Source organism: Notolepis coatsorum, assembly GCF_963971535.1.
Source record: "Notolepis coatsorum genome assembly, chromosome: 9".
Lineage (NCBI taxonomy): Eukaryota > Metazoa > Chordata > Actinopteri > Aulopiformes > Paralepididae > Notolepis > Notolepis coatsorum.
In genome coordinates this window covers 76,676,721-76,701,288 of record NC_140173.1, presented here as the reverse complement: position 1 = coordinate 76,701,288, position 24,568 = coordinate 76,676,721, and the positions used below count along the sequence as shown (strand labels likewise).

At 47.0% G+C, this 24,568-nt stretch overlaps 1 protein-coding gene across 1 annotated transcript in view; it reads right to left on the bottom strand.

The window, feature by feature from the left end:
- The window catches only part of inpp5a (inositol polyphosphate-5-phosphatase A), a 359,903-nt gene extending 335,949 nt beyond the window's left edge, over positions 1–23,954 (bottom strand). Inside the window, 1 exon segment of the mRNA XM_084321922.1 lies at positions 23,476–23,954. Coding sequence (XP_084178048.1) covers positions 23,476–23,550 — 75 coding nt within the window. The 5' untranslated portion in view covers positions 23,551–23,954.
- Positions 23,955–24,568: the final 614 nt, after the last annotated feature.

Below are 24,568 nucleotides of genomic sequence, written 5' to 3'. Positions count from 1 at the left end.
ATTTTTTTAATTTAATTTTTTTAATTTTATTTCAGATAATGGTTGAAGAAGTGCGTCTTTAGTCGACGGCAAAAGATTGGACGGGATTCGGCTGTCCTAACTGGGGTGGGTAGTTCATTCCACCATTGTGGGGCAAGGACTGAGAATAGGCGTGTAGGTGGTGTATATGTGTTTGAGGATGATATCCTTCAAACAGGCAATAGTGATGATATAATTTGGGCAGTGCTGAGCTGGGTTCCTTTCCTCCAGTGTATTTGTCCCCCGGCCCCACCCAATGGCCCCATGCACACACACACACACACACACACACACACACACAGAAGTAAAAAAATAAATAATGTTTTTTTTTTTTTTTTTTTAACTTCGATTTTTTTTTAATGTTCGAAGCTTGTGCCATCGAACGAAGCTTCGAAGCTTCGAAGTATTTAAGACAGCTCTACTTAGGAATGCAGTGAGGGATGGTGATCTCGAAGATGCTTAAGCACGTCAGACGTGTTCGACCCACTTTTCCTCGGCATGTTTTGCAAATTGGACAGTCTTCTTCAAAAAAAACCTGGTCATCTTTTAGATATCCATATTAATGCTCCTACTAGGGCTGGACGGTATGGTCTAACATTTATATCACGGTATAATTTGAAGCATAGACGATAACGGTATATATCACGGTATATTCATTTATCTTAAAATGTCTATATAAATGCTTCTGAAGGGGTAAAACACTGGTATGGCAGCTATTGCTGTACTCTTGTATTACTAGGACATATTTCACATAGTACAGAGGTATTTTTTTAAGAACATTTATTGTGCAAAACTGCAATAGAAAAATGCAAAACCTTTTCTCAAGTTACTTCCATCTCTGATGGAAGTAACTGGGACAGGCGCTGTTTCGACTGTGCCTTACCAGCGCGAGAGCCACCGTAACAGACAAAGAGCTGATCGGTAGCCCTGAGGTCCTGAGTCCGGCTGAGGTAAACCCCCAAAGCCCGGACCGGACACGACAGGTGAAGGCTTGCCTCTTAACTCATCAGCGTGAGGAGGCAGATGAAACGCCTGAACCACAATATCCCTGGAGCGAAAAGAGCTCCGGATATTTTTTGGCACGAAGACTGGATTAGGCCTCAGAGTTGCACTGCTATTGACACGAATAGACAAGCACTCAGGCCGCACCGAGAGAGCACAGAGCTCACCCACGCGCTTAGCGGAGGTGATGGCCAGCAGGAACGCAGTCTTGAAAGACAGCTGTTCCAAAGGTGCCTGCTCAAGAGGCTCAAACGGGGCCTCGGACAACCGACGAGGACCAATTGAAGGTCCCAACTCAGAGACAGAGAACGTTTCACCGGCTTAAGGCGCCGAGCGCCAAGCAGGAAACGCTTCACAAGAGGGTGGCTGAACAACGTAACGCCCCTCAAACCCCTCATGACAAGAGGATATAGCCGCAGCATATACCCTCACCGTCGAAGCCGACAGTCTATCAAAAATAGACTGAAGGAAGGTAAGGACAGCGTCCAGGGGGCAGGACACAAGGTCCCAGCCCCCCACCTTACACCACTCTTGGAAAATACGCCACCTACCCGTGTAAACCGTGATAGTGGAGGGAGCATGCGCGTTCCGGATGGTGTCAACCACAGAAGGGTCCATCCTCTCCAGACTCACCCTCTCACCAGCCAAACCATCAGCGGCTGGCCCAGCACAGGGAACCGACACAAAGACCCGTGCGCTTGAGAGAGGGCCCATGACGACCAAGGAACAGGCCACGGCGGGGCTACCAAGAGCTGGATCAGGACCGGGAACCACACAGCCGTGCCCCGGTCTGGCGCAATCAGGATCAAGGTCCTGCGCTCCCGACGTACCCGCTCCAACAACTGACTTATCAGGTGCGTGGGGGGAAAGGCGTACAGAAGCCCGGGCGGCCATGGATACATCGAGAAGGCATCCACCCCCAAGGGAGGATCGTCCCCCCGACTGACCGAGAACCACAAAGGGCACTGGTGCGACTGTCTGCTCGCAAACAGATCCACCGAAGCTTCCCCGAAGCGGTCCCAGACCTGCCCGACTATGTCTCGACGTAGTGTCCACTCGTCGGAACGAGGACCGCCCCGCGACATCACATCTGCGCCCACATTCTCCCTGCCAGGGATGTGGAGCGCCCTCAGGCTGCGCAGATTGTGAGACGCCCACAGCCAGAACGCCACCCGGTGCAGCCGGATAGAGCGTACTCCACCCTGTCCGTTGATATACGCCGCTGCTGTCATGCTGTCCGTCCTGACCAAGACGTGGTCGAGCTGCTTGAGGACCAGGAGGACCGCCTTCAATTCCAACACATTGATGTGCATGGCAGACCGGGCAGCATGGATTGTCCAGCTGCCCCCCACTGCGTTGGACCGACACGTTCCCCCCCCATCCTGTGAGGGAGGCGTCGGTGAAGACCGTGACGTGCGACCGCCTGCTGCCCATGGGGACCCCGCTGGTGAGGGTACCAGGCCTCCTCCAGTGGGCGAGATCCCCCCGTATCGACAAGGGAACCTTCAACCGTTTCCACTTGTCCCTCACCGGGTCTATTTTCATACTGGAAAACCACCTCTGTATCCTCCTCATGAAGAGGAGGCCAAGAGGGACCACAGAGTGAGCAGATGCCATAATACCGAGCAGGCGCATCACATACAGCGCCGTGACCGTCCCGCCAGGACAGAAACCCCTGAGCACGTTGAGGATAGACACTCGCCGTTGCTCCGAGAGGGTAGCCCTCATGGGCCTTGAGCTTAGAACCAAGCCCAAGTACTCCACCTGTTGACTGGGAAGAGGCGTACTCTTCTTCCTAGTTCACAGCAAAACCCAGCTTGGTGAGGAATTCCACCACCAGCCTGGTATGAGACCTGGCGACCTCCTCCGACCGGCTGAGGAGCAGAATATCGTCGAGGTAGAAAAGAATTCGTATCCCTTGACGACGTAGAGGCTCCAGCGCGGTCTCTACGCACTTGGTGAATGTGCGGGGGGCCAGAGAGTAGCCGAACGGCAACCTCTGGTATTCGTACGCCACGCCCTGAAACAGGAACCGTAGGAATTTCCTGTGAGGATGGTAAATCGGGATGTGAAAATACGCATCCTTCAGGTCTATGGAGGTGAACCAGTCTCCCACCCTGACAGCGTTTAACAGGTGTTTGACGGTCAACATTCTGAACCGTCTCGCCACAATCAGAAGATTGAATGCGGACAGATCCAGTATAGGTCTGACACCTCCCGTTTTTTTGGGCACCAGAAAATAACGGGAGTAGACGCCCGACATCGCGTCCTCCCGTGGGACCACGACTACGGCCTGCTTCGCCAACAGAGATTGGATCTCGTCGGCCAGAGCTGTCACTGCTGCCGACCCTGACAACAGGGTCTGCACCAAACCTGAAAACGGAGGGTGGGGTTGTGCGAACTGCAAGACAAGCCCCCGCCTCAACGTTCTCTCCATCCACTTCGACATATGGCACCGCTGAAGCCATATGTGATGATACTCCCAGAGCGCACCCGCCGCCATTTGGCGCTGGTCCGCAAGGAACTGTAGATAGGCGGCCCGGTCCCTCCCGCTGTGCGTAGCCAACTCTGAACCCGCCAACCGTGCGGGCAGGGCGTTCCGTGGAATCGGGACAACGGTCCCTGATACAACCCCCCCCCTCAATGTACAGTGTTGCTTGTTTATACAGTGTGCCCCCCCCCCCCCCCCCAACCACCTCCAATGTAGATTACCCAGTATGGTTGTCAATATCCCAGTGTACCCAACCCCCCCCACCCAACCTCCTCCAATGTACAGTTTCTACGTCAAATGTATATACTCCCTTTTCCTGACTCCTTCTGTATCACAAACAGTACTGTATTTGCAAATCTGGTATGTCATAAATGTATAGATGTAGCAGTACTGACTATCTGTATGTCATGTATGTCATATATGTCCTGATGAATTGAAAATGGGGGACCCTGATGTAAACAAGACGAAAGTCTTTCTCTGGTCTGCATCCCCTTAACAATTGTGTGTATTGAGCTGTACTGTATTGTACCCATTCTGCAATCTGTTAATAAAGTTTTCAATCAATCAATCAATCAATCAATCAAACCCACGAGGCAATCGCACCCAAGGGGGGACCCCGACAGAAAGGGCCGGTTTGATACGGGAGAATCTGACATCATACCTGGTGACAAAAGCTCCCCCCCTGAACACCCCTCCAGAACATGCTGAGGAGTCGTTCTGCAGCTGGACATGCAAGGTGTGAGGCCCCCATGGGTTCCTACACACCGTAGCCCTGCAGTGATATTACTATCACCCAAATCACACGCGCCTGCCAGACCACTGCCGATCTTGCGGGAGTGGGAGGCACCAACGTGATACCCGGCCTGGCGAAGGCAAGGTCAGGGAAACCCGCGCTGAGCATTCTTTCGAAGAGGCCTCGAGTCCCCCTGCTGACAACCTTTGAAGGTGACAGACGTAACACCAGGCTCACCAATCGCAGACGCATAACGGGTGGCGAGGGAGCCACGTGACAGCACAACATTCTCACGGACAGACCCAGGCTCAGCCATCAACTGGGTGTCAGCCCCTGTCCCCATGAGAAGCGAAACGTGGGGCTGCATGCGCTTCATTGAAGGCCCGCGGCCCGCAGCCAAAGGAAACAAATCAGAGCCCCTTTTCCGCTGGTGTTGGGGGAGGGAGTGATCGGAGAGCGGGCTGCACGCGGCAGGACGGCGACGGTTTCTTAGGCCGTGCTCATCCAATGTAGGCGATCCCTCGGCCGCCAAGGCTGTCGGCCTTGTGGACACCTGTTGACTTAACGCCCAGGGTACCTCTGGCGGGGGAAACATGGCCGCCGGTCGAGGGCCTCGCCATAGTCGTTGACGAGGCCGTGCTCTCACCTCTGGCTGCATAGCGTGAGGCGGTGTGGGGCCCATGCCAAATACCGCCTGCGTTCCCGCAGAGCGACAAAAAAGTCCTTCCGCGGAAAGAGGAGCCTTAAGGAGAAGAAACCTTTCCTCCTCCCCAAGGGAAGAATGCTCCAACCAGAGATGCCTATTACATCCTGATCCTCCCTGTGGTTATAGCTTGCGACTGATCTCAAGATTTCTATAACCCCAAAAATATGCAAGATATTTTCAGCGTCGGCTGGCCCTGTAGCCCCACTACCCGACGCTAATGTGGACAGAAAAACAATCAGCTGAGCCACGACACTGGCCGCAGCTAAATTCCATCCTATGGCAGTATAACCCTCATCAGTCCATACTGCCACCTGCCGGGCCGACTTGCTCTCAAGCGTCGGCTTCCGGGTGGGACACCGTTCAACCCCGCCGGAGCACAGGATCGATCAGTGGCGAATCCTTATGGAAGCCAACGGAAGCCAGGCCTCCCTATCAAAATATGAATTAATATCAAATATCAAATATGAAGAAAAAAATAAATATATATATATATATATATAATTTTTTTTTAATATAGTTTACATTCTTTTTCATGGCATGTCTCCCTCTTCTCCTTCTCACTCTCTCTAACACACTGTCAGACTCACTATGCTCACTGCAGCTAGAGGAGAGGCAGGGGGTAGGTGTCTTTCTCCAGCCTCAACCATGTGATTCATGTATGTAGAGTCCAAAACCGATACTAGCCAATCAGATTCGAGCTGACTGCCACACCTTAAAAGTTTAAAACGGGGCTGTGAGCAGAATAATTAGTCTGGCATCCCCTCTGCACACCTCCCCTCTGCACTCTGAATATTGTATTAACCCGTGACTGCTCCCACGGGCGGAATAATTGCCCCGATCCTCGCGAGATTAAATCCACGGGTACCTCTCGGCGTGCCGAAGCTTTTCCTAAATCACTTCCATCATCGAAAACGAGGGGAAAAGGTCGGCTCGCGACCCTGAAAATGTTGTGTGATTTTAAAAACGCTGTATTAAGTGAGCCTATTATGGGATCCACGCAAGCTTTCTATCGTGGAAACATCTGGGCGTCCCGCAACTTTTACTCATTCACATGTAGCCCCGAAAATGCTTAGAAAAGGAAAGCCGAAAGTGTGGAATAAACTCGCCAAAACGGAAAAGTGTCCCACGGGCGCGCCGTGATTCCGATCCGCGTGAAGATATTCACTGCCATAGAGGAGACCGTGGGACACCTTTTTGCAACCGAATATGTGTCTCGAATTTGCTCACACGCGGCGCGCAAAATCGTGCAAGGAAGAATCGGACCAAAAATTAACCAATGCTCCAGCAGTATTAATGACCCTGATGTAAACAAGACAAACGTCTTTCTCTGGTCTGCAACATCCCCTTAGCTTATACAATTGTGTGTATTGAGCCGTACTGTATTGTACCCATTCTGCAATCTGTTAAATAAATAAAAATAAAGTTTGACTGGCCGCCGAGCCATACTGTAGTGTACATGGTGACTGCTTGACTTAAAAATAAATAAAAATAATAACAATAATAAAAATATTTAATTTTTTTTTTAATAAAAATTTTTTGGCTTCCCCTGTTATTTTACCCACGCGACGCCACTGGGATCGATGCTACCTGGCTTTCCAGCCACGGCACACCTGCCCTGCGCCCTGTTGTCAACCCATTTACCTGTAAAAAGGGTAAATAAGTCTCAGCAAAAACCCCCACATTAGCTACCGACTGACCTTCATCAATGAACCGGTTAAGAGGAGGGAAAAGCGGTGACATCCCACAGCGGGGAACATTAGAACAGTGACCAGGATAGCCTGGAAAACGTCCAACTCAGAGTCGCGTTTACCCAGATATCCTGCCCCTTGCGCCAATACACAACTCGGTTGTCTCACAGGACAACAAGCAGTATTACTAACACCAGCGTTAATGCCTGATGGCACAGAGCCTACCTGAATGCGAGTTAGCTCGATAGCTATACATCGCACGTCGTCCCTCGATCTGCTGTCACAAGACAAGGAAACACCAGGACAGACCCGACGTGCCGTTGGAACATGCCGAGAAGATTCCAGGGGCTGGCAAATCTCCGGCGAAAACCCAACATTGTTCAATTTCTCTCTGCATTTCATAACACTAGTTACACATGGTGCAAAGCACGGCCATGATGGAAAACGAAATAAGAGGAAGGGCGAGTGTGACCACGCCTGGTGACTTATAGTAAGTAGTAAGTCACTGGGGCGGGGCCTGGTCAAGTGCAAGGGTGTTTTGTTTTTGTTCATGTAGTACAGTAGGTACTGGAGATGAGGTATATCTCGATGGCGAAAGAGCGAGACGCGATTCGCCAGTACGACTATATAACTGCAATTCGCAAGAGGAGTTTTCACAGGACAATGTCGAACGCAAGGCTGAATACCATAACTAAACACCATAGCTTCAAAGATTCGTACATTTTGGAAAGCGTGATATTTTTAAGCACGGTTATAGTTAAGGTGCTGTAAGTGGTATTTCTTTGTTAGAATATGTGTAAAATAGCTCTACATTATGACATTATGAAGAGCATTATGTTATCACTGATAGTGTTTGGTCAGTAACATGGGTCTCCCCGTCCCTCCGGTCTGCAGTAAACACTAAATAAATGGTCTGGTATCCCTTCCCACTTTATCCAATAAAGACCCTAGATCAGTGGTTCTCAAACTGTGGTACGCGTACCACTAGTGGTACTTGGTGGTACTGCTGGTGGTACTTGAAAACATTTCCAAAAAAGCTATAAAAAAAAAAAAAAAAAAAAAAAAAATCTTTTTTTGCAGTCAGGCCACTGAACTTAGAAGCAGGCCAGGCCAGTGTTTCTGGTTGCGGCAGCGCGATAGTTAGATAATCTAAGTGGGGAACAACCAGGAGATCACTGTGACAGAGAGTAATGCAGTCTAAACAGTCATACATCTTTAATTCAACTTCAGCCCTGATCATAACTATTTATTTTTAGATTTCTTGTAATGTCAGATAAAAAATGAAATACTCCCACTTTTCTGAAAAGAGTTGGTGTTAAATCTGACATTACAAAAAATCCATCAAAATATGTGTTGCTGCTAATCATTGACACATGCCTAATGTACTTTGCATTTGATATATTGTAAATATTTTACTTTGTGTTTTTTTTAACAATAATTTGTGATGCCATCACACAAACTGGCATTTAAAGGGTAAACATTCAAAAATGTATTGAATATGTGTTTTCTTTTCTTTTTTACAATAATTTGTGATGCCCATCACAAACACTGGCATTTAAAGGGTAAAAATTCAAAAATTCCTGCACCAGAATGCAGGAAATTAAGTTTTTGTAACAAAATAATTGTGTGTGTGTGTGTGTGTGTGTGTGTGTGTGTGTGTGTGTGTGTGTGTGTGTGTGTGTGTGTGTGTGTGTGTGTGTGTGTGAGAGAGAGAATGACGGACAATTGCTTGCTGTGTGAGAGAGAGAGAGTGAGAGAGAGAGAGATAGAGAGAATTAAGTACATTTGCTGAAATACAGTTGTTCTTAATTTTCTCACTTGCTATGTGAGAATGTTAGTTATTATGTTCTCAATGCCCCTTGCATTGTTGTGTGGAAGCGTTTGCTAGTTCTAGTGCTATCCCTTTGTACATTGTGGCTGTGTCTGACAAAAGTTAACAATAAATAATGGTATTAGGAATACATTTGCCTCCTGCGTGAACTGTGCATAGCTGAATAGACTGTATTTTAACGCCGGTCATATGGTGGTACTTTGAGAGCCAGCTACGTTCTCAGGTGGTACTTGGTGTAAAAAGTGTGAGAACCACTGCCCTAGATATTTGTACTTATTTCAAGAAGGTTTGCCAAGCCAGATTTTCTTACTGTTCTGGCAGATTATTTTACTTGTTTCAAGCACAAATTTGCTTAAAACTCATTTTTTTTTTTTTTTTTGTCAGACCATTGTGTAGAGTTCTCACTCCTGATTGGATAAAGTGGCAAGGGATACCAGAAAATGTATTTTATGTTTACTGCAGAGCGGAGGGACTGGGAGACCCATTTTACTGACCAAACACTCTACTGCATATTAGTGATGGCTGTCGGAATGTAGAGCTATTTAACAAAATAATACCACTTACAGCACCTTTAAACCGATTCATCCCGACACCCCTAGTACGGAGATCACGGTAGAGTGCAACTGCAGTTCTCTGTAGCCAAACAAACACACTGGCATTTCTCCACCAAGTTTTGGCAACACAAACCCAAATTGGCAATGTTCAAGCGAACAGTGGTATTGCTATCCCCTTGACAACAACTCAACCAATCCCAGTTGATGGAAGGCCTGCCAACTGCATTCACACTGCTTTCCCAACATTCTAACATCTGACTTCATGTCGCCGAATTCATTATTTCTATGTTGAGTAAATGAAATCAGCTCAATTACTGAAAATGTACGATTATTGTATAGGCCTTGTTAAATACACTATTGGTATCACTATTGTAGCCACTTGTACATTAGGTGTTCTAAAAATAGATGAGGTAACATTCAAGAACTAAATATGAACTCAAGAACTGGAATTCATGTCAACACTCGATCTGTGAGGGGAAGAAAACAAGAAAAGTGAAACGCCCATCTCTAAACTATTTCATAAGATGCGTTGAGGAAGTGATCTACTGATTGACGTCCAGCTACCAGTGTTGGGTTGTAACACGCCCCAGCCGTGCATTCCAGCACGAGTGTGAATGAACACGCATGAAGAGGACATCACAGAACACCACATGACGCACGTCGAGGGAAATCACTCCCATTACACATAAAAAGCCACAAAACAGGGAGGGAAAATGAGCTTGTCCATCGAGGACCCTCTACATTCACACCCATCAATGAGCTAGTGAAGGAATATGCCTCTGTATCAAGTATTTATCAAGTGCTCATACAACCAACTAATTTTGTTTGGCCATTCAAGCCAAACTAGGCCAGTCATAGAACTTCTCTGAAAGTCCTCTGATGGGACCCCATACAGACAATATATCCCTTTCTAGATATTGTGTCACGTTGAAATACAAAATCAGCGAGCTGGTGGCAGTGTCCTTGTTGCCTAGAAACACAAAGTGAATAAGGGAAGGTGCAGATGGGTGCAATTTCAATGGCTTTTTTTTAACACATAATATAGTAATATAGTCCAAGAACAGTGTATTGTATTGGGCATCCTTAAAAGATTGCATTGTGCAAGAAAACACAAAAACAACACTTGTTTCTCCAAGAATCCACAGAGAAACGCAGCACAGAGTGTTGTTCTTCCACGGTCAGAGGCAGCTGGCTTTAACGCGGATGCCTTCTAGCCATTACCATCCTAACCAACCATCCTCCTAACGTTAGTGCAACTTCGCTCCACTCTCCAAGATGGCGCCGTCTATGGCAGCTGTGGCGTTGCTGTGCATTGCGTTTTGTTTAGTTTCAGTGTCCTGTGTCACTTCTTATTCTAAAGAAGAATTGCTGAACATTGGAAAATCAATCCCACTAGACATTTTCCCTCAACTACTCACCCGCTCCACGGATCTGTTGGATGTGCTCGTGAGGGGAACCGCGGTCTTCACCCAGGCTGTGAGGTGGGTCAAGCGCCAGCACGGCAAAAGGCCTGGTTCCCTGGTTCGCCTTCGCCGAAGAGGATCACGTCCTCCACTCCCGGGTATCTTCCTCCCAAACGTGAACTCTTTGCAATAAAATGGATGAGTTCCGGTCCCTTGTAGCAAAGAACAATGACTTTCGCTCAACAGCTGTGTTCGCATTCACGGAGAGTCACCCGTCACTTCTCACACTGTACTACATTCTGTTGTGAAAGGACAGCTCATTCACTGAGAGACTTACACTGCATCAGGGTAAGACATTTTAAGTCATTTAGTAATATCTTTAAACTGAGACTTGATTGCCGACCTGACCAGCTGACTTGATTAAGGGGCGTGTTTAAATCGGCCATTTTGTTTCCTTAAGTGACCCATTAAAAGCTGCGTCCTGCTTAAAGACAGCACTTGTGTACTGAGTGTGATCTCAGAGCCCTGTCACTGCTTAAAAGCAGAACCTCAGCCTCTCCTGGAATCACTCTGTACTACATTCTGTTGTGGAAGGACAGCTCATTCACTGAGAGACTTACACTGCATCAGGGTAAGACATTTTAAGTCATTTAGTAATATCTTTAAACTGAGACTTGATTGCTGACCTGACCAGCTGACTTGATTAAGGGGCGTGTTTAAAGCGGCCATTTTGTTTCCTTAAGTGACCCATTAAGGGCCAGGTGTTAGAAAGCACTAATTAGTGATAGGGATTTAAAGGCCTGCTGGCTTAGCGTCAGCGAAGCGTCGAGAAACGAAGAGGGACAAAGAGGAGTTTTCCTGGAGTTAGCCGCAGAGGAATCCACCGATCCACCTAGTGCTAAGTACACCCTAGTCCTATCTTACACTCCACTCTGAAAAACCTCCCTTTCCCTCCCACTCTGCTATTTCTCTACTTCCTCCCTGCCACTCTTGACACCACAATGTGTCTCATATCCACAATCTGCTCCCCCAGAACAGATTCAACCCACCCACGGCAGTTTGCTAGCAACCCGGCTAATCTATCCTACCCTCCTACAGCCACTAATACACCTGTCACAGTACAGGGAGGCCTATGGAATTGTCAATCAGCAGTCAAAAAAGCTGACTTCATTACTGCCTACGCCCATAGTCAAAATCTGCAGCTCCTGGCTCTAACTGAGACCTGGATAACCCCCAATAACTCATCAACACCTGCAGCATTATCTATCAACACCTGCAGCATTATCTACAAACTATAACTTCACTCACACACCTCGACCTTCCAGGCGGGGTGGAGGCACTGGTCTCATGACATCTCCTTCATGGACTACAAACTTAACACCCCTCCCAGCACTGTCACTCTCCTCTTTTGAATATCATGCTGTATCTGTCTCTAATCCTTTCAATCTCACCATTGTTACACTCTACCGCCCTCCAGGTCCGCTCGATCACTTCACAGATGAGCTGGACATGCTTCTAAGCTCCTTACCGGAAGATGGTACCCCTCTCCTTCTATTGGGCGACTTCAACCTGCCTGACTCATCTCAGTCAGTCATAGTAGTCTCCCTCCTACAATCATTTGACCTGACTCCCACTGCCATGCCTCCCACCCACAAAGCAGGCAACTCCTTGGATCTCATATTTTCCCGTAACTCCAGTATCATTAACACCACGGTAACTCCCCTACATGTATCTGACCATTCCTTCATATCCTTCTCACTAACTCTCATGCTTAACCGAAAGGTCTTCACCCCAACTCAAACCGTCTCACTCAGACGCAACCTGCCCTCCCTATCCCCCTCTACCCTCTCCTCTGACATACTATCCACTCTACCTTTGAGTGACACCTTCTCTGCTCTCTCCACAGAGATGGCAACCTCCACCCTCCTCTCAGCCCTTGCAACCTCCTTCGACAAGCTCTGTCCCCTCGTTGAGAAACCTGCCCGCCGTTCCCCACCCAGTCCATGGCTGACAGATCCAGTGAGAGAACAAAGACAGGTCCTGAGAGCAGCTGAAAGGAAGTATAGAAAGTCACGCCTCACTGCTGACATCGACACATATCACAACCTCTTGTTAACATTCTCCAAAACCATTACTAATGCCAAAGCTTCTTTCTTTCACCATAGGATCGAGGCCTCTGCCAAGAATCTTCGCAAACTGCATGCTACCATGTCCTCCCTCCTCACTCCCCCCCCACCCCCCCCTCCCTCATCTTTCTCTGCCGAAGACTTTGCGATCTTCTTTGAGGAAAAAGTGGAGAACATCCGCAGCTCCTTCTCCCAACCCCCACCCATTCCAAATGCTGAATCGAGAACCTCATCCTTCACTCTGTCATCTTTCTCTCCCATTACAGAAGCCGAGACCCTGACACTGGTAACGTCGAACCGTCCGACTACATGCCAGCTGGACCGGCTACCTTCCCCACTCCTCCAGACCATAGCACCAGACATCCTCCCATTCCTAACTGCAACCATCAACTCCTCACTCAACTCGGGGGTGGTCCCCACCTCCCTAAAACAAGCCAGAGTCACGCCCCTCATAAAAAAACCATCCCTGAACCCTACCGTCATAGGCAACTACCGTCCTGTCTCTCTTCTCTCCTTCCTTTCTAAAACACTTGAACGTGCTGTATCCAACCAACTTACTGCTTATCTCTTACAGAATGACCTCCTAGACCCTAATCAGTCAGGCTTCAGGACTGGTCACTCCACAGAGACAGCCCTCATTGCGGTCACAGAGGCACTTCACTTAGCAAAAGCGAAAGGCCTCTCCTCTGTCCTGATTCTCCTAGATCTATCTGCAGCCTTCGACACAGTCAACCACCAGATCCTCCTCGCGGCCCTCGCAGGAATGGGAGTGGCTGGCTCTGCGCTGACATGGTTGTCATCATACCTCAATGACCGCTCCTACCAAGTGTCATGGAGAGGGACCCTGTCGGCCACCCGCCCCCTGCGGACGGGTGTCCCCCAGGGCTCGGTTTTAGGACCCCTTCTCTTCTCCCTCTACACTAAATCACTGGGTAACATTATCACGTCTCATGGCTTCTCCTACCACTGTTATGCCGACGATACTCAACTCTTCCTCTCCTTCCCTCCCTCAGATATCCACGTCTCTGAGCGGATCTCGGCCTGTCTGTCCGACATCTCCGCCTGGATGACGACCAACCACCTCAAACTGAACCTAAGCAAAACAGAATTGCTCCACCTGCCGGCCAAATCCTCCCCCCTGACCGACCTTTCCATCACAGTCGAGAATGCAGCTGTGACCGCGTCCCCGACCGCCAAGAACCTTGGTGTTGTCGTCGACGACCAGTTGAACTTCTCTGCTCACATCGCAGCGACAACCAGAACCTGCCGATTCCTCCTGAGCAACGTCAGAAGGATCCGCCCCTTCCTGACAAAAGAAGCCACCCAACTCCTTGTCCAATCAACAGTCATCTCCCGCCTCGACTACTGCAACGCACTGCTCGCTGGCCTCCCGGCCACTGCCACTAAGCCTCTTCAACTCATTCAGAACGCAGCGGCCCGCCTGATCTCAAACCTACCGAAGTCGGCCCATGTCACCCCACTTCTTAGGGACCTGCACTGGCTCCCCATTGCTGCACGAATCCGCTTCAAGGCCCTCGACCTAGCATACCGTGCGGCAAAGGGAACTGCTCCCGCCTACCTCCGGTCAATGGTCTAACTACACACCCTCAAGACCCCTACGCTCTGCATCTTCTGGCCGCCTCAGACCTACTCCTATCCAAGCTCCGGGAGGGTCATCAAAGAGAAGTCGCCTATTCTCAGTCCTTGCCCCACAATGGTGGAATGAACTACCCACCCCAGTTAGGACAGCCGAAACACGTCCAATCTTTCGCCGTCGACTAAAGACGCACTTCTTCAACCATTATCTGAATTTAAAAAAAAAAAAAAAACCTAACCCTAACTAACCATACTGTCATGCACTTGTCCTAATAAACTGACCTACACTGTAGCACTCAACACTTTGATGAACATTGTTACTCAGCTGATAGAGTTGTGCCCTTCCTGATGGCTTGTCGTACAGAACTTGTAAGTCGCTTTGGATAAAAGCGTCAGCTAAATGACTAAATGTAAATGTAAATGTAAATGTCATCCCCGATGAAGCGGTGGAGCTGGTGGGATTCTCCATGCACCGGGCTGACCGTAACTTTGTGGCAGTAAAAAAGTCTTGAGGCGGTGGATTGCTGCTCTTTGTAAACGCTCGCTGGAGCTCGTATGTTACAGTGATGGACCAGCACTGTTCCACTAACTTAGAATCTATATTCTTACTCTGCCATCCATTTTACTCCCCCCTCGAGTTCAGCTCCATTATCCTTGTGTGTTTATATTCCACCTGACGCAGACGTCGATGCTGCACAAGACACACTGGCCGAGTGGATTTTGAGAACTGAACTGAAACATCCAGATAGTCTGGTGATCGCCCTCGGTGACTTTAACCAGGCTAATTTGAGCCGTGTTCTCCCGAGGTACCAGCAACAAGTAACGTGTCCAACCCGGGGAGCGAATACGTTAGACCACTGCTACTGTACGATTCAACGAGCTTACCATTCTGTCTCACGTGCCACGCTGGGCAACAGCGATCATGATTTAATCCATCTGATCCCTTGCTACAGGCAGAAATAAAAAATCTGTAAACCTGTAGTAAGACGCATCAAAGTGTGGTCCGGTGAAGCGCTTGGCTGGATCATGCGGGCTGCGATCAGGTTTTCCTGGAGTGGGCGGGGCCAGAGGCTGGGAACAACCTGGACGAGTATGTGATTTGTCAGCTTCTGTGAGGATGTGTGTCCCCTCCCGCTCCAGTAAAGTCTACAACAACGAAAAGCCCTGGTTCACAGCCCAGCTGTGACAGCTGAGGGTTGGGAAGGAGAAGGCCATGCGAAGTGGGGACAAGGCTAGTTTTAAGGAGGCCAAGTACACATTTGAGAGAGCAGTGAAGGAGGCGAAACAGCGCTTCTCAGGGAAACTGCAGCCGTCTGGAAAGGCCTCAAAACCATCACAAATTACAAACCGAAATCCCCACAGACGTCTGACAACCTTGCAAATGAGCTCATTGAGTTTTACTGCAGTTTAAAAGAATCCAGATGGATTGATCGCATGATGTACTCGAGTAGTGATCGATTACTCGTGGAGGAACACAAGTTACTTAACGTTACACAGGTCGAGCTATGCACGCTTAGCTTGCTAACGTTAGATAGCAGTGTTTATAAAGAGTCGTCTGCCAACAAATATGTTTCAACAAATGTATTCACAAAATAGATTACCATCCAAATGTTATTGAAGACTCCTGTGACCAGTAAGTAGGTACTACATACGTCTTCACTTTTATTAACTATTTTTGACCGCAGAAATATGCGCAAATGTTCTACGTTATGCGTAAATGTCCGCTATGTGCCTAAAGTCAAGACTCGACAGTGTGTGTGTCCCGACCCCACTTCTCCATGTCCACACGGAGACAAGTTTGGGTGTATCCACCAACGTATTTTATCGTATGCACGCTTCGTCCACACGGAACCTCAACATTTGTATAATAGACATTTTCAACAAGTCAAGGAAGACAAATATTAGCTAGCTTAATTAGCGTTAGCTCAAAGCACAGAACCGGACGACACAAGTTGTCAACAATAATACTTCCGGTCGGGGGGTTTCAAAATAAAAGAGCGAAGTCTAAAACACAAATTTAAGATAGTTTTCTCATAGCCGTGAGTAAACGATCAATCGATTACTCACGCCCACCCCTACTCTGCCCCCCTCGGTCAAGCTCCTGAAGTTTGCGGACGATACCACCCTGGTGGGTCTCATATCCAGGGGGGATGAGTCTGCCTACAGGAGGGAGGTCGACAGGCTGCAGAGCTGGTGCAGCTGCAACAACCTGGACCTTAACGCCCAGAAAACAGTGGAGATGGTGGTGAACTTCAGGCGGAAGGCAGCCCCCCCACCGCGATCATTCTGGGAGGCACCCCGTGGCCTCTGTGGAATCTTGCCGCTTCCTCGGCATGACACTCTCCGGGGACCTGAAATGGGAGCTGAATCAGGGGAGGAAATTAGGCCACTTTACTCGCCAAATGCGAGTATTTTTTACGTTTGGCGAGTGATTCATGAAGACCACTCGCCAGTCTGGCGAGTTGACAGTGCCACGAGAGCACTGCACAAGACCCGCGGACATATATAATGTTTAATAAAAGTTCCCGCAGTACTGGCCAACCCGCGGACATATATAATGTTTAATAAAAGTTGCTGCAGTACTGGCCAACCCGCGGACATATATAATGTTTAATAAAAGTTCCCGCAATACTGGCCAACCCGCGGACATATATAATGTTTAATAAAAGTGCCTGCAGTACTGGCCAACCCGCGGACATATAGAATGTTGAATAAAAGTCCTGTGGTACTGGCCATCAGTCAAGGAAGCACTCGCAAACAGATAACGTTAAACACAGAAGATGGAAAACAGACAGACTGAGCAACGGGGAACTGCATCCAACCCTAGTACAACTCTCGAGTCCAAGGCAAGGACACATTTAAATTACAGAGGTGTATGTTAGTCTATTGCGCACCGGACTACGACGTAAGGTTAGACATTTTATTTCATGCTCAAAAGCCCCTGGCTTGCACATCGCAGTCACGAAAGGGGCTAGCTCAACCAGTGCACAACAGCAGACCAACCCAACTGACGTTACCACAACACTTGACAGTACTTCACAGGCTCACAGCACTGTCGTAAGGCCACCGTGCCGTCTTAAAGGCACAGTGAACACTCGGATGCATACACAACATTGACGTGGCTTGACAACCGAGGTTCAAAGTTAACTTGATTGACTGATTGAAAACTTTATTAACAGATTGCAGAATGGGTACAATACAGTACGGCTCAATACACACAATTGTTAAGGGGATGCAGACCAGAGAAAGACTTTCGTCTTGTTTACATCAGGGTCCCCATTTTCAATTCATCATAACATGACATACACGACATACAGATAGACAGTACTGCTACATCTATACATTTCACATCTATCTATCTATCTATACACTTCACAACATACTTCGGTTTTTTTCTTTCACTGCCCAACCCAGTCCAACCCAGCATCTTTCACTGCCCAGTTCAGCCCAACCCAGTCCAGAATAGATCCCTCTTTCATGTTAATATGTGTTATGCTAATATTGTGAAGAGTAGAGACTGTTATTAATGTTTTATGCTAATAAATATTTTAAAAGAGTAGAGACACGGTGTGATTATTACTATGATTGAAAATCAATTTAGACGAAGACATACAAAGAAGTAATTATCACAATTAGCGATTTTTTTTGGCTGGTAAAAAATCAGTTTGTCTGGTAAAAAAAATCAGATACTCGCCAGTTGGCTGGTAAGCCAAAAAGTTAGTTTCCTCCCCTGAGCTGAATGTATGTATAAGTCCCCAACCACTGCACTTTATTTGTCTTATCGTTGTCTCACTGTTCTGTCCTGTTTTTCACTTTATAACTATTTATTATTTTGTTATTCTTATTTGTGAAAAAAATCATGCACTGTAAATGTCTAATCACGTTCCATTTGTATATACAATATGGTGAATAAAGTAATCTGAATCTGACTTACCTAGCTAGCTAGCAACATCCCTGGTGTTGTGGCAGTCCTTACATCGGCGCTTTCTTCGATACGTCAGATTTGTATGTTTCCCTCGGGTTCTCGCACGAATATGAGTGGTCAAAATTCAATGCAATAAGCTAGGGGCAGTGGTACGGTTTTTCCAAAGACAGGAGGGTAGTGGCTAGAAGGCATCCAGCATTTCAGCAGGCTACCAGTGACAACAGAAGAGGAGCACTCTGTGTGCACTGCATTACAGGCTCGTCTCTGCAGATTTATGAATGGCTGCCATTGCGCCTATTTAAAATCCTATGTGGAGGAGTACAGAACCAAAACAACAACAAAAAGTTCACGTATGAACTGCCCTGCACTGTAGGCTATATTACACTCATTATTCTGGCTTTCATGTCTACTGGTACTCAACTCATGTCTTTCCAACTGTCTTTTTCCTTTGAAATTCTAATTTCATGTTATAGGAAATGGGGGGGGGGGCAGAGAGCATACCAAAATAGACCATCTGATCTTTCTCTCATAAACCTTTCCACTGCTGCAGCATCCTACCGTCTTTGGCGGGGGAGGAGTGGCGAGACGGAGCTGTCCGACGGCCTTTTGTGAAAGAGTTTCTTCTTTTTCCATCGACCGTGACTGATGAGACGAGGGCTCAGCACACTCGTCCAGTCGACATCGCTGAACGGAGCCTCTTTTCCACGGATCTTGTTAGCTCTACTCATCACCGTAACACCTTTCATCAACAACTTCCAACTCCGTACATAATCGCTCGGTAAATCACTGTGCGATTAGGAGCTCAAAGCGGACACTGTGAGCGAGGAAAAACAAAAAAACACAGTGCTACTATTTCAAACGACTATAAATACGACCCGACGGGCTGCTTCTCTCATATTATTCCCTTAGCTTCTCCAACATCAACCATGGGACCACAAACAACTTAATATCACATTTTCAGGGTCTATTTTCGTCTGTGCGATAACATTCCCACACGTTTAGCAGGACAAGTACAGTCCCTGCCACCACACTCCTCCCCCCGCAATCTAGAGAGCTACTGGGCCGACCTCTGGTAACAGCAGGAAAGTCTTTACAATGACATGCATGCCGGGCTAAATGGAGCGATCGGGGGTAGCATGGAGAGATGGAGTGCAGCGTGTGGCTAGAGACTGGGCTGGAGGACACACTCAAGGAGTATTTTCTCCTGTTTCATTCTATCTTTAGTAGTGTAAATATGTCACCTCGCTGGGGTCTGGATCCACTTGTAATGAGACGGACCATGATGGCCTGAGCTAATGAGCTGTCGGGGGACTCCTGAAGGAAGGGGTGGGGTGGGCGGGGTACGGACAGGCAGGGTGCCAGTGTTAGATACCCATCGTCAACCAGAGACGGGCGCTATTCATGGTATTCCATTCCATCACTTAGCTGACATCTTTGTTGGCAGACATTGACAACAGGTGTTTCAGTAGTATGATATTTAGACTAAGCTCCCAAAATGAATGGAAGTGAATGAGGAGCCCAACACCTGGGAGGAATGGTGGTGTTGACAGCAGACAGTTGTGGATGGCTTTAGATAGAGGTAAGACTGCTGAAACTTGACAAGTTCTACTAAAGTGAAATATCCCTTCAATGTCCCATCTTTCATGTACATACACAGTAATCCTACTGCTCTGAATGTGTATATTGGCCTATCTCAAACGCCTCCCTCTTTTCTTGATCTTCCAATCACAACTGTTGATTTCCTCTAAAGTTTCTTCCTATCCCAGCTTGCCACCACCACTACAAATAACATACAAACCTATGATTAAAAAAAAAATGCACTTATAACCAACACCTAACAACCTGAGCAATGAAGCCTAGCACCACAGGGAGGCACTGGTGGTAACCATATTGGATATAAAGTAGACTTGTGTGTATCAGGAGAATTTCCACAACACTAAAACCTGATAAGAGAGCAAATGTGTAACATGTGAGGAATCAGAATAGAGTACCTTGATCTTCTGTATTCTTTGACACATAGTAATGGAGTAATGGATGGATTGAATGGATATCTCAATCGTTTCAGTCAGTAGTGGATACTTTTAATTGGATGGCCTATTAATGGCATTTGATACATTCGCTTCATAGCGCAGATTGGTGCGTGACTGATTATGTTGTGAGGGAATTAACACTAGGACATTCATACCATACCATGCCTTTCTACTATATAGAGGCAGATCAGGTGACATGCCCTCTGCCCCTTGTCTAGAGTTCTAAAGCCGAGAGTACAAGACTATGGCAATTATCTATCTCCTCGTAATGACTACTCCACCCTCAGAACATCGTTCAGTTTATCACACCTACACACCTTGGACTCGTCTTGTGGTGGGGTTGGATGGAGCTATGGGTATTTTATGTGTCAGCTAGTTAGCCTACGTCATGGTGATTGTAGTTTGTTTAATCAACTTATCCTAAAAATATATACCGGTACACACAGTAGGCTACATATGATTGACTCCAGGTTTTTCAAATGTATTGGCCGCTAATAAATTCCCAATTTTTTATATATAGTATCAAAGGTTACAGCACCCAGTGTCAATCAAGTGAGCGCGTTCTACTACTTTTTTACATATGATTGACTGACATCTCAATGGTAATCAATGCCAATGGGACCAACAACTTGACTGTTACCCAACACCACTAGAGCAGCTTGCCTGACTCTGAACAAACACACAACATGTGAGACATGCACAAATGCAATGCACAAACAACTAACACTTGCCTTTTAGACATCCGGAGGACTCTGGGTTTGGCAACGATATTAGATTCACAGAGGGTGGCAGAGAGAGAGGGTCAACTTTACAAAACATGAGAAAGAGTGTTTTTAACTCTTTTCTCATGATGATAAATGTTTTGTCTTGCGTTCAAATAAAACTTGGAACATACAACAACAAAAAGATTTAAGAGAGATTTAAGTGACAATACAAGTCTGATCTGGAGTTAAACAGCCTTTTAAACATCTATAATAGGCCTAATCCAATGCATTTATCTGTATATTGAGTAGTGCTTAAACAACTGTAACATGGCTGGTTAGAGGTGGTTTACCGTAACTACTACTAGAATAGAAAGACGGGTGTTAACAAGGAGAAGATGCACAGTAGTCAAATGAAGCGTAATCACAACAGAATAGTTGAAAAACATAGTCAACTATATCCTTGAAGTAGTCCAATCCTGAAGGTGTTGAACCCAGACGAGACCTAATCAAAAATGGAAGATAATTATGAACGTTACGTAACCCTGTTCTTTGACATTCTGTGACATATTTTCGGTGCTAAAACCCTTTCGGCCGAAAGCCGAAAGAGCCTTTGACCATTTTCGGCCGATAATTTTCGGCGGCCGAATATTCGGTGCATCCCTAATAATAAATCATAATGTAGCCTGCAACGGTCTTTATTATCCCTTGAGGAATGACTCCATGGGAATTTCCCCATTAGGCAACAAGCATAACCCGTTGGCCTGTGTGTTTCTTCCAGAGAAAACAAACAGGACTGGGTGTCATTTTAGGCCAAATCCCCAGAGGGTCACAGCTTGCAGGGTGCACCATTGCTGTGGAAGACACTGCCAATACCAGCTGATTCCCATGGCTTTCAGATCAACCATCCAGATCGGTCTACACCAGCACATTCCGTTTGATTGAGTCGACAATAAATAACCCTTACTCCCTCCGATCAGGGTTAGGGTTATCAGTCTCGTTTCTGATAACACCAGGCTTCGTTGATGTAATCACAACACTGCATCATGTGATCTCCTGGCTGGTGTTGCCAGTCATGTTCACAAAACTAATTCTGATAATGGCAGCAACGAGGAGCCCTTTCAGCTGTCGTAAGCAACGCGTGTAGCGAGCGACACACCATTCATGTTTGGCTAAGCTCGCCCCAATCGTAAAAAGAGAAAATACCCCAGCGTTTTGGCTCGGCATGTCAAATGTCTGGTGGGAGAATTATGCTATAGTCATGAGCCACCCAAAGCTCGGCAGTCTGACTGACAGGCAAGCTATTAATAGGCTTATTCCAGTGAGAGAAAAGCGCTTCTGTCATGTATGGGTCCAGCAGTTCACATGGGTGAGAGGGGGAGAGGGACGTACGCCCTCTCACTATTGACACAACATCGAAAGAGTAACAAAATGTGTGGACTTGGGAGACCTCCATCATAACGGCCATCAGAGTTTAGTGCCATTATTCTTATTATTCTATTTAGAGTCAAGAATAGTAGTCTATAGCCCAACATAGCAACAGATAGTCATCTATTGAATATGCATATTATAATCAGATTTTTTTTTAGATTCGGCAGATTCAAATATTCATATAAACTACCTCTACATAATCGGAAAAACTGTGTTAGTAGGCCTTTAGTCAATATTTAGACTATGGTTTCACTTTATATAGGGTAGCTTTAGTTTAACATGTTATTTCAGTCTGGGTTTCTGAATGATGCTCAAGTGTAGAAACTGACTTAACCCATAGTCACACAGATGTATATCTCACACACATTCTCACAATTTCAAAATATAGCAAATAGCCTATAGATAATCATTCAGAGTAGGGGATTGATTGATTGATTGATTGATTGAAAACTTTATTAACAGATTGCAGAATGGGTACAATACAGTACAGCTCAATACACACAATTGTTAAGGGGATGAAGACCAGAGAAAGACTTTCGTCTTGTTTACATCAGGGTCCCCCATTTTATGGGTATGACTGTCCCCTATTGTGCATGAATAAGCATTCACTTTTAGGGGTATGATGAAGCAGCCAGTGCAGCTTAGCCCTGCATACCGGTATTTATAAAGAAAGAAACTTCAGATAGGTCCCAGCAGACAGCGCCTCCTCGGTATGATGTACAGTATAGGTAAGAACCATTAATCATTATGTGGGCCATGGCAACACAACAGAAACCCCTGGGTGACCGACTTGCAGCAACATACCCGCATCACAGTTTCCACATCGTGTGCTCGAGCCATGCAACAGGAAAATGTTACAGACATACAGTAAAATATCTGTATGGTTATGCGGCCCACGTTATGCGATTGTGCTCGTGCGTTGAGGAGAATGTATGCACTTAGCCTACGGCTGGCTGGTGTGTGTGTGTGTGTCACTGTGTGTGTGCGTGTGTGTGTGTGTCTATGTCTGTGTGTGTGTGTGTGTGTGGGTCTGTGTGTGTGTCACTGTGTGTCACTGTGTGTGCGTGTGTGTCACTCTGTGTGTGTACAGTACACACGAGTCGTGATCCATTCGTGACCACAACAACACAACGTGAAAACGACACAACATTGTAACCAAAACAACTGAACAACATTAGCATGTGCAGAGAAACACCGGCAGCACAGTTATTAATATTAATCTCTGACATCATCAACTCACATCCTCAAAGAGCGAGCCGACGTTGGCCGTCACCAGCAGGATCCCGGTGCCCGGCGCTGTCACCTTCCCCGCCATGGTTCCTCCTGTATGTATCGGCGCTACTGTCTACGGCGGAGTTTGAATGCAAGAATTAGGAAACAAACAAAAGTCGGCTAAATGTTGTCGTGAAGCTGTGGGTTAAAACACTGAAGATGTGCTGCAGAGACTGCAGCCAGGGTTGACGACAACACGACTCGGCTCCTCGCGCATATTAGCAGCAGGGCTCTGGTTGCTTTTGCAAGAAGGTCCGCGGCGGTGATGATGATGTTTTGGTTACTTTTTCACGTTCTTCAGTGCCATCATCGTAAAAGTTTCCGTTTTTAATCCACAGCGACCGCGCGGGGGCTCTGGTTCATCTCAACGGCTTGTGTTTCTCTCTGGCTTTTGCGGTGGAAAAAGTCTCCCTCCCGAAAGCACGACTCTCACAGCCAGCAGGACCATCGCCTTGATTGTTTAGAGAGGATAGGCTGGAGAGCCCTTCATGTGTCGTGACGTCATCGTGCGAATGGAAACACGGGAGTAGGGTGTATCTGCAGAGCCGCAACCCAACGTCTGGGCGGGGCTACAAGCCCCGAAGCCCCGCCCAGACGTTGGGCTTGCGGCTCTGCAGATATACCCTACTCAACACGGAGCTCTCTCTCTCTTAAAAGGGCAACGCACCATAACTAGACACCGCTACATCCTCTGTCTTCATGTGTCGTTGTAGTAGACTAGTAAGTAACACTGCAGCACGCGTTCCACTTCCCCCCAGTAATCATATACATTCGATGGATAAATAACAATTATGTCAACGTTGTGTTGAAGATATTCGATGTCGGACTTTATTGAATAATTGGTATGTTGAGACGAAGCTTTATTTCGATATAAAAACCTGAAACCTGTTCATGTATCTCTCACTTTTGACATAATACTAGGCCGATTTGTATTGATTGCAGTTGCAGCCCCAATGCCCATTGCATTCAATCCAAAATAGCTAGATCACTTTAACTTAGCACCAGCAGCAACGTTCAATTAATTGATTAGGAAAGTCATTTGGCCTGCTTATTGATGCATT